The 11576-nt window shown below is 43.3% G+C and overlaps 1 protein-coding gene across 5 annotated transcripts in view; it reads left to right on the top strand.

Moving 5' to 3' along the window:
• RABGAP1L (RAB GTPase activating protein 1 like) overlaps nucleotides 1-11576 on the top strand; it is a 444263-nt gene that overhangs the window by 425166 nt on the left and 7521 nt on the right. For all 5 annotated transcript variants that reach the window (XM_059674299.1, XM_059674298.1, XM_059674310.1 and 2 more), the window contains 3 exons: nucleotides 3560-3664; nucleotides 6080-6163; nucleotides 8503-8574. In XM_059674299.1, coding sequence (XP_059530282.1) covers nucleotides 3560-3664; nucleotides 6080-6163; nucleotides 8503-8574 — 261 coding nt within the window. The remainder of the gene's footprint in view (nucleotides 1-3559; nucleotides 3665-6079; nucleotides 6164-8502; nucleotides 8575-11576) is intronic.

Here is an 11576-nt window from a genome sequence, read left to right as displayed (position 1 = left end):
TTTCAGAGCCACATCCATTTATTCGCCAGATACTTACGGAGTGCCTACTCTCTACCTGTGCTGGGCTTGCTTCCGGGGCTGTAGAGATACCCAGAGAGATGTGGTTTCTGCCTCCCAGAGCTTCAAGTCTAGTGGGCAACACAAGTAAATGACACATGGAATTTGTCATTACAGACTGTGCTAAGTGCTGTCAAAGGAAGTATGACAGCGTTAAATAAACAGGAGCAAATTTAGATGGGGGCAGTGGGGCAGGGTTCAGCCATGCTTCCCTGCACATGTGAACTTGAAGCTGAGATCTAAGGGGTAAGAGCCCTAGAGTGTAAAATAGGCACATTTTAACTGAGTGAAGCTAACGCACAGTGCTTTCTTGGTTAATTTGGGCTCTGTCTCTGAGTTAAGACCATGCCGGGAGCCGGTCCATCCTCGCTGTTTCAAGGGACCTGGCATATATGGCATACGGTTCTTAATATGTTTGCTCACCTTCTTGGCGCTGTGTTTTAACCAAGGTCACCTCTCCGAGAAAGGTTGAATCCCCAGGTAGGGATTTTCCCCTGAAGTTAGGGAGGGAATAAAACCCCTCAACTAAGTGCCAGGCGGGTAATTAATCCCTTTAACTACGAACAATCATGCTTAAACTACATAATCTTTTCTCCCTGGAATGGAGATAAGAAACGCCCTAACCTTTGTAATAGAGATTGATAGGATTGAATCAACTGGTATAAATACAGTTGTAACAAGACAGAAACACACAGAACTCAGAACACAGAACTAAGGAGACAGGGCTTGGAAGACAGGACCAAGAGAGACAGAGCCTAGGCACAGAACCTACACAGAACGTTCTCTAGAGACAGAAGAACTTCGCTGGAGAGAACATGGCAAAAGATCCTGGACTGAACCTGACTACAGAAATTGGCAAGAGAACCTGACTAGAACCTGACGACTGGACCTGGCTGGAGAACCAGCAGAGCCTCTCTGGAGATCAAGACCAGAACTTGGCTGGAGATCCTGGCTAGGCTGCTGATCAACTGAACGCTGTCTCCGTGTCATTCCTTCTTCGCCGACTCCGTCCACACCTTTGGGGACCCCTGGACCTGCTGGGGCAGGACCCCGGCATCTGGCGCCCGAACAGGGACCCCTAAGTAAGCGCCCCGCACTCGGGACGGATCGGACTCCACCGTAGGAAGAGGGTGGATAGTCTTCGCCGACTCCGTCCACACCTTTGGGAATGCCTGGAACAGGATTCCCTTAGGTAAGCCCCCCCTCATTGAGAACCCCACACTCGGGACGGATCAGACTCCACCGTAGGAAGAGGGTGGATAGTCTTCGCCGACTCCGTCCACACCTTTGGGAACTCCTGGAACAGGATTCCCCTAGGTAAGCCCCCCACCCCATTGAGAACCCCCACACTCGGGACGGATAGGACTCCACCAGGGTGCTACAGACCCCCCTATAGAGGATAAGTAGGGTAAGAAGGTGGATAGTACAGAACTTAGACTGAGAAGATGTGCCTTACTGAGTCCAAAGAAAGAAGACTCTGTATTGATTCTTAGATTGAGAAGATGTGCCATACTGAGTCCAAAGAAAGAAGACTCTGTATTGATCTTTAGATTAAGAAGATGTGCCATACTGAGTCTAAAGAAAAAAGACTCCGTATTGATCTTTTAACATATATGCTTGTTAGCAGAGGAATTAAGGTTACTCCCAGTCAGACAGAACGTTTTATACAAGAAGTATGTCCATGCTTTTCTGAGGAAGGAAAGGTAAATGTAATGGCATGGGAGGAGGTAGGCCCAAGGAGCCTCATCCTTAACCCCACTGCAGCCTTTCTACCCTGGGAAAGTGCAGGATTGGCAAGCTCTCCCTGGGATGATAGATCAGGACTCAGGTAATAGAGGAAAGCGCCAATCCTACTCTTAAAATGGATATAAGAGAGCATTTCAGGTTTTTCTTTTTAATGCTTGCTTTTAAAAAATAAAAAAGGGGGAATTTGCCGGGAGCCGGTCCATCCTCGCTGTTTCAAGGGACCTGGCATATATGGCATACGGTTCTTAATATGTTTGCTCACCTTCTTGGCGCTGTGTTTTAACCAAGGTCACCTCTCCGAGAAAGGTTGAATCCCCAGGTAGGGATTTTCCCCTGAAGTTAGGGAGGGAATAAAACCCCTCAACTAAGTGCCAGGCGGGTAATTAATCCCTTTAACTACGAACAATCATGCTTAAACTACATAATCTTTTCTCCCTGGAATGGAGATAAGAAACGCCCTAACCTTTGTAATAGAGATTGATAGGATTGAATCAACTGGTATAAATACAGTTGTAACAAGACAGAAACACACAGAACTCAGAACACAGAACTAAGGAGACAGGGCTTGGAAGACAGGACCAAGAGAGACAGAGCCTAGGCACAGAACCTACACAGAACGTTCTCTAGAGACAGAAGAACTTCGCTGGAGAGAACATGGCAAAAGATCCTGGACTGAACCTGACTACAGAAATTGGCAAGAGAACCTGACTAGAACCTGACGACTGGACCTGGCTGGAGAACCAGCAGAGCCTCTCTGGAGATCAAGACCAGAACTTGGCTGGAGATCCTGGCTAGGCTGCTGATCAACTGAACGCTGTCTCCGTGTCATTCCTTCTTCGCCGACTCCGTCCACACCTTTGGGGACCCCTGGACCTGCTGGGGCAGGACCCCGGCAAGACCAGAGTATTTTTCTGAGCTTTTCTGGGCCTTTCTAGAAATATGGTCTTTTCTGTTTAGATTACTTCATTTTTCCTCATGGATCTCTCTATCATGGGTTTTTGTATTTATTTATTGATTAGTTGATTTTATTTTGAGAGAAAGATTTGTTGTTCCACTTAACTTATGTATTCACCAATTGATTCTTGTATGTGCTCTGACTGGAGATCAAACTTGCAACCTTGGCATATCAGGATGATGCTCTAACCAACTGAGATACCCGGTCAGGGCTCTATCATAGATTTTAGGTCTTAATTTCTCCCTGCTATACTCACTGTCCTATGTGAATACCCTTGTGGGGCTCAGCTGATCTTTGAATTTTCTCACCTATCTTTGGTCCATGGATCAGCCTCTCTCTTGCTTGCCCTCCCTGAACCCACCCACAGGAACTGCTGGTTAGAGCCTCCCTAAAGGCCCCACCCGCTTCATCCAGCCATTTCCACAGGGGCAGAGTGAGTGCTGTGGTGACATCTGAGATGTGTACGGAGCATTTAGGAAGAGCATGGGCGCTGAGGCCAGTCCAGTCTGAATTCGGATCATGGCTCTGATAGCAGATGTGTGCCCCAGTCGGGTTATTTGATCTCTGCAAACCTCACCGCCATTACCTGTACAACAGTCATTGTTGTGAGGGTTAGAGATAATCCGTGCCAAGGGCCTGGCGTGTCCTTGGCATTCAGTGAAAGCAGTCATCCCAGGGTTAGCGAGGAACAAAAAGAAGGGCTTGTGGTGATGTTGGAACAGCAAGTGCTGGAGTTGGAGAAGTAAACACACTCCCTTCACCGTCTTTGTCTTTATGACTGTGACACGCTCTGATTTTCAGGCGGAAGACAAGGCAGACGTGTTGAATAAGGAGCTCCTCTTGACCAAACAGAGGCTGGTGGAGACCGAGGAAGAGAAGAGGAAGCAGGAGGAAGAGACCGCTCAGGTAACAGGCCTAGGCGGGCTTTCTTTTTCACAGGTATGTTACCCAGGTATGTGGAGCTGATTCACACTACAGACAAGAAACCGTTTTATTCTAAATCAAGGCTGACCTCAAAGCAGTCCACGTGAGTGGCATCACACCTCGACATTCCCTTTGCAGGTGTTAGAAGAGGAGGCAGCATTTCTCCCCTCAAGCAGCCTGTAGGAATTCGCCTTTACTGAGCTGTCTAGCCAGCGCATTCACTTTTCTCTAAGTTTAGTAACTTGGGACTATGATCCAAGAGCTTTGACAAATCTGCAGATTTCGTGTCGGAGCTAAAGGTAATTGACTTCTCGAGTAATTTATGAGGATTGTGAAGCCCAAAGCCCGCAGAATCTCTGCTGGGAGTTGCCTCCATGGGTCACACTTCATTTTCCTGATTCATGCCTTGGAAGGAGATGTAACAGTGTTCCTGGCAGAGCTCTCAAACCCTACTCCCAGGGAATAAAAGAAACCCTTTGGGATCCAGCCGTGAAGTTAGCACCTGACAGTCTTCCGTGAGTTAGGAAGCTGTTCAGCTGGAAGACACTTCCATTGAAAGGTCCTGGATTGGGGACAGGCAGGGCCTCTCTGCCCCAGACGTCTACGCTTGCAGCTTCCCTGGAAGAGCAGGCTGCTTCCCTCTCTCCGTCCAGCCAGGCTGATTAACTCATTTATTCTCATCTTTCGTTCTGAGACATCGAAATACTAAATATCAAGTAGGACACAAAGCCTTTCAAAGACATAGGTCCAAGCAGGCAAAGTTCCAGTGAAGTTACTAATGAAGGGTTGCATCATTGAGTACCTTTTAGGGTTTATAAAAAGTGTTCTATGATTTTTATTGCATTTATTTATTATTATTTTGGAAAATGAAAAAAATGACTTTGGCCTATTTTGGACCAAGATTTTTTTTTTTATGTACTTGAAAATTTTCAGGGCCTGATTATCCAGTTTGATGTAGGCCTTTCGATGAGTATTGTTTTTTCTTTTACTTCCTACCCTTTGGGGGCTCACTTTAATAACTCAGGTAAAGGTGAAGCTATTAGCAAGTGAACTTAATCCATGCTTCTTCCCTGTTTTAATCATTATGGTACCCTCATGAGATTTATTAGTGGAAACTATGGCTCAGAGAATTAGTGTCAAAACCTCTCAGCCATCTAAGTCGGTCTTGAGGTCCATGGGCCCTGTGATAGGAGGGGGAAAAGCAATGGTTTATGTCCTTACATTCTGTAAGATAGAGAATAGAGACTAATTTAACAACCAAGTTTGAATCAGAATAACCTACAAATTGCTTTTAGAATTGTAGCAAATATGAAGAAATTCAGAAATCACCTAATGATATGAGCCCGATTATAAATTGCACTAATAAATTGCACGTACAGATTAATCATTAAATACATGATCAGAATAAACAGATGAATTCCACATCACAGCATCCCAATTAATGATGGGGTATAACCAAAGCTTTTGTTTGGTTGTTTGGTTAACAACTTGGAAGACCTGAGTTCACCTGAGCCTGGTGGTACCTGAGCCTTTTCATCATCTTTACCTTCCCCTATACCTAGAATTCTAGAGCTGCCAGACTACGAAAATAGCTGGTTTAAGTTTAGCATTCATAATTCAGTATTTCTTTGACTGTAACAAGCACCTCCTCTATGCATCACCTTAGCTCCTTCTTAAGTCACTGTTTCTTTAGTCCCTGAATCTCCTGGCCTCCAGGGCTCTCATCTTTCTCCATCTTTTCTGACTCCACTCCCAAATTCCCTTGTTCCTGCCTTCAGAGAGCTGACAGCAGTGACGGTTGGGGATATGAAGAGGAGGGCTTAAAATGTTTTTTCAGTAATTGATCATATAGCATCAAGGGTGCAGGCAATGTGGCCTTGAGGATTTGTTTTAGACTCTCATAAGGATAAATGTAGCTTCTGAATCGACAATTAACAATCTACATATATAAAAGCCTAAGCGACTGTTACAACCAGACAGCGCTCAACACAGGAGCTGCCCCCTGGTGGTCAGTGCGCTCCCACAGCTAACCTCCTGCAGCCAGCCAACCTCCCTCAGTCCCTCCCCCTGGTTGGCCAACCTCCCAGCCCCAATCAGTCAGATGGGGACTGGGTGAGGCACCCGATTGGCCCTGATCCCCAGCCAGGCCAAGGGACCCCACCCATGCACAAATTCGTGCACCAGGCCCCTAGTATATTTGTAAAGTAAGTAGTAAGCATAAGCAGCTTTAATGAGGAAAATTTAAGATGGTTATAGCTTTAATGAGGAAAATGTATATAGTTATAGTGTTTATCTTGCCATTGGCTCTGGTTTAGGCAGACCTGAATCTAGATGTTTGTGGGAATTATTTAAAGATTGTGACTGAGTCTTGATGTTTTTCATCCTCACTCTTTCTAGCTAAAAGAAGTCTTCAGGAGACAGCTAGAGAAGGCAGAATATGAAATAAAGAAGACTACAGCTATCATTGCTGAGTACAAACAGGTAAAGTACCACTGTGGTTTTTGTTGCTATGAAAGTAATTGTTGTTCTTCAGGGAAATATATTTTGTTTTTAGAGTTTCCAGAACAATGACTGCACTGCATTCATTACATTTGTTGGCTTATTTTCTCCTCTGAAACTGGCAGTGGTTGGACATGCTTGCTGATAACATGGAGGTTTATTTGAGCAAAACAATCTGTTGTTTGTTCACAATGTTTGATAGATTTAGAGGAACAAGAAACCTCATTATTACCACGGGGATCCCGTCTCTGCCCTACTTAGAAGCTAATTTCCTATAGAACACACTAGCGACATTTGCCTCTTTGCCAAGGACTAAAGTTTAGTGGTTGTATCGAGTGGCAGTAGCTAGGGGATCAGTGTGTCCTTTGCTGTCACAGTATAGAATGTGGGAACTCATTTTCCCACTTGGCTATGTGGCCTTGTAAAGGGAGACAATATCTGTGTATAAATAAGAGGAAGGGGAACTTATTGCATTTGGGAAGTAGGGAACCCTTCCTGGAGAAGAGCTGATGTGAGTTGTGCCTCAGCGGCCGGGTGAGATGTGGGTGTGTGGAGAGGGAGCGGAGAGGAGGGCCATGGGGAAACAGCACGTGCAAAGGCACGGAGGTAGATTAGTGGACAGAAATAGTTTCGTTTGGGAAGAGTATCAAATACAGAAGAAAAGCATAGGTGAGAGGGGGCCCAGTTCAAGGAAGGTCTTCAGGGATAGCTGAGGTGTTTGGACTTAATTGTTTGTAGTAGGAACACCTGAGCAGGAATGTGGCAAAGCATGGAGTCCAGGTGAGGAAAAAATGGGACCCTGACTAAAATCAGTAGTGACGGAAGCGGAGGAGAGCGAGCCACAAAAAGATAGCCATGTTTTGCTAGAACGAGGGAAAACATTGAAGTGATCATGAGATTTTGAATTTGGGTAAGTGGGAGAGGGCATGGTTAGACATTAACCAGTACAAGGAGCATTAAAGGCATGTGCTGTGGAACCCGCCATCACTGCAGATGCAGTTTTTGTCACCATGCTAGGCCATATGCCACACTCTGCAAATAGCAGTCCTTGGGACTGTTCTTGAATATTATCTGGCAAGTACTTCAAGTCATGTAAAAGGCAACAGGCCCATCTGTTTGAAGATAATTAGGACATACAACATGATCACATGCATTCTATAGTTGGAATTGGTTATCATTGGCTATATTTTAGAATGTTTTGGTTTATTTAAAAGGGTATATGGCTTAAAATTACTAGGATGATTTTTTTCTCTTTAATGTTGACTAATGCAGACCTATTATCTCCAGGCGTGGACCTGGAGAATTTGAGACTGAACTCCACAAGCAGGCCCTGGCCTCTAGGACTGTTTTTGAGGAAAATGGGGTTTCTTTTTAGTGCCTGTTTTGATAATAGAGATAACCTTTTATGTTGCCAGTCCAAATTGCACTTGAAAATTTGACATCCCCTAATTCTTTTATTTCATTACTCAAAAAATTAAAGATTCAAATTTCACTCAAGTTCCATAAGAGTTGAACTTTCAGTGTTTTTTTAAAGCAACTTTTCTTTTTTGGCTTTAAAGCATTTATTTCTACCTGTTATAGTACTTGTTAGTACCTTATTTCAAAATCAGTAATAATGAGATTTTATTTAATGAGCACTTATCAGCCAGGTGCTATACTAAACTCTATGAGTACATATTTTCCACTGATTTTCATAGCACAACACTTTCTGGCCAGGAGGAAACTGAAGCTTCGAGAGCTTATGAATTTCCCAAGGACATAACACTAGAAGGTAGTAGAACTGGACTCCCAGGCTTTACGTTTTATGCTGTGTTGCCAAACCACTTGATGAGATTTTAGTCTTTATTATTTTCTGGTCATTTAACCTTTTTAAAAAATTTTATTCACTCTGCCACTTCTTAAGGAAACTTTTGTCATTGAAAACAGAGAATCTTTCCATGGCTGTAGAAAGGGGACATTTCTGGTTCAAACTGCGTTTCATCCAGTTCCCAGCATAAATAGTATCTTGCACAAAGTAGGTACTCAGCAGAGATTCTATAGAGCGATTCCAGAAGCAGGACAGGAATTCACTGGAACAGTCCTGAGGCTAGAGACGGAAAGAACTCAGATCTTCCTCATGTGTTTCCTTCTAGTCATTAAGATAGTGCTCCACACAGGGACACTCCCAGGCCTTCAGCTGCTCACTGCAGAAATGACCACATCTGCACAATTTCTTCCAGCAGCAGAGATGTGATAACACAGGAGTTGATAAAGTTATGTGCACGCGCTGTAAGAATCATTCTATTGTCCAGTATGGAGACTCTTTTTTTTCTTTCCTTTAGATCTGTTCCCAGTTGAGCACCAGACTGGAGAAGCAGCAAGCAGCCAGCAAGGAGGAGCTGGAGGTAGTGAAGGTGAGGAGAGTGGAGTAGTTCAATGATAGAATTTCTTCCACATTCACAGCCCCAAGGGAGTGCCTGATAGGAGGATCCATCCCAGTATGTGAAGCTGCCCCACAGGCAGGATGGCTTCTACATCCCCCCCTAACCCCCCCCCCCCCCCCCCGCAGCCCCCTTGTTGTAGAAGACTGAGGAATCATGGAGAATAGTGTCTCTCTTCTGACTGGAGTGTAATCCTCCTCCCAACAGCAGAGAGTTATGTCCCCATAAGTCTTATGGGCTGTCAGAGGCAGGTAGTGGGTTTCAGCATCGTGACAGGAGGCCCGAGCTTTCTCGGGTGGTGGAAACCTGGGAACCCTCAGCAGCTGCATCCCAGCTGTGCCTGAGCTGATGCAGTGCTTCAGGGTCTGACCCGCAGCTTCATCCCATCGCTCTCTTGGACAGTGAACGGCGTGGGTAACCTGGAACTTGACTGGAAAACACATGTTGGCTTCAAACAGCAATTTTTTAGATGTTTGTTTTTAAAGAAAACTTGTGGCATTTATTTATATGCTGCCCCCTAGTGGTATTGATTATTTTTGAAAAAAGGAGTTGCTTATTCTGTAGAAACAACAGTAAACCAAATAAATGGATTGGTATTCTTAAGAAGTAATGTTGGGACCAGTGCTCTAGAAACCTGATGTAATTCTATTTGAATATATTCAGGTTTAATACCGGTAATTTCTATGCATTCTAGGGACTTCAGCATATAGTTTAACAACTTGGGCAAGTTATTTAACCTCTCTAAACTTTATTATTTTGTAAAAGAGAGAACAGTACTGCCTCATAAGGTCATTTTGAAGAGTAAATAAGATAATGTATATAAAGTGCTTAGCTTAGTATTTAGCACACAATAAATGCACATTTTAATAAGTTATAACCTAAAAATCTGAGACATGAGAAATGAAAATATGAACTTTATTCTGACTTTGTATTCTAAAAGTGTATTTTTCTTATTTCATGTTATAAAACACCAGTCTGAGATTATTAGTGAGTATAGAGTTAGTGATCTCCCTCCCCAAACCTGCTAAATTTGGGGTTCATAATCTTCCCTTTCTGCTCTTCTTTTACCCCTCCCACCCCCCACTTAGCTTTTATCATTCTTTGTACCTTGTAGAAACAAGGACCAAGACTCAGTTGACAAAGTGTCTTGGTCAAAAAGGATTAACTATCCTGAACTAAAATCTTTGTGGAAATAAAAATAAACAAGGATTTATATTAATCACTCTACAAAGGTTTTATTGAGCATCTTCTATGTGCACTGCTATTAGATTTCTTTTTTTTTTTTTTAACATAAATTATACCTGACAATGAGCTCAGAATTTTCCTAAAGGAACAAATTATACAGATATATGTGAAACATTGAGGAAATAATTCAAAAGCATGTAAACAGGTGCTGAGTTGGATGACACTGACAATCAGTTGTAGAGAAAGCAAAATCATAAGAACTGTAGACCAAAGATGACTTCAGGTCTGGTTGGACTAAAGCAGGATGGGTAGAATTCAGTTAGAAAGATTTAAAACAGGACATCTGGAAGAAACAGTGTGAGTTGAAGACCTAGAAATAGGAATGAGCATTTCAGTATTTCATTAAGGAAACTGATGTGATTAGAGTATGCATTAAGAATGGAGGAGATTATTGGCTAACAGATGGGGTTACCTAATGGAAGGCATGACATTCAGAAAGAGGCATTTGAACTTGTTTTAGCCAGAATCAAGAATAACAACCAACACTTATGGGGCTGCGTAATTATTATCCCATCCAACCCTCTCAACTACCTTAGAAGATAGACACTGTACTCTTCTCCTTACCAATTTATTCTCTTCTTTTTATTGATGATGGTTTCTAAAACAGGGAATTCATTTCTCGAGATCACAAAGCTGATAAGTGGTCGTGCTAGGATTTGAACCTAGGGAGTCAGACTCTACAACCCATACACTTAGCCATTACACCACACTATCTCCTCTCTTTCCAGTCCTACTTCTTCAGCTCTTATTTGGCATGATGTGATGATAGCTTCTGATTTTTTGATCCTCCTGTAACACCATCCCCTAACACCATTCCTCTATCACCATCCTGTCTCCAGTTAATTCTCTACACTGTAATCAGAGTGATCATTCCCAAATATAAACTTTACTAATCACCCTATGTATCCATTTAGAATTAGGTAGGCCACACGTAAAAAAAAAACCCCAAAATAACATTGGTTTAAACACAGAAGATGCTGGTTATCTCATGTAGAAGTCTAGGACTAAAAAGATCCTTGGTTTTACCAGTGTCCAAACTTTAGTGACCCATATCCTCAGCATGGGCTTCCATCCTCAAGGTCACCTAAAAGTCAAATCTGTCAATTGGAGTTTCCACCATCACACCCACATTCCATGGTGGAATTTTAGGACAAAGAAGATGCAAGGATACAATGGCCTACCTCCAATTGGATGAGTTTCTCTACGTAGCCATACATATCAGAACTTAATCTCATGGCTACACCTAATTTCAAGCGAGTCTAGAAAATGGCACTTTTTAACTGGGCATTTTCCTGCCCAAATAACATCAGGTTTCTGTTACTAAGGGAGGAGATGGACGTGGGTGGGAATCTGTGGTCTCTCCCACACGTCAGCATGTCTGCTCCATGAGGCTAATTGCTCTACTCCAACATGGAGCACAGGATTTAGTGAAGTGAATGAATGGATTTTCTTCAGGATAAAACGAGGATTCATGAGCATTCTGTTTCAGGACTTTTACAACGTGGCCGTGGAGAACTCTTCTCACTGAGTACCTCTTACTAGCGCATCACTTCCCCTCTGCTTGAGCGTCTCGCTCCCAGCAGTTCTCTGAGGCTGCTCTCAGTCTCCTCTCTGTTGGAATGTCCTCCTCCCTCTTGTGAGATTAATCGCTTCCTTTATAAGGTTTAGCCTAATGACACTGCTTACCCAGCTTGGTAAACCCAGATCAAAGCCACCACTTTAACATTTTA

The sequence above is a fragment of the Myotis daubentonii genome, chromosome 18 (genome assembly GCF_963259705.1).
Source record: "Myotis daubentonii chromosome 18, mMyoDau2.1, whole genome shotgun sequence".
NCBI lineage: Eukaryota > Metazoa > Chordata > Mammalia > Chiroptera > Vespertilionidae > Myotis > Myotis daubentonii.
The sequence above is the reverse complement of the archived record's forward strand: the minus strand, read 5'-3'. Positions and strand labels throughout refer to the sequence as shown.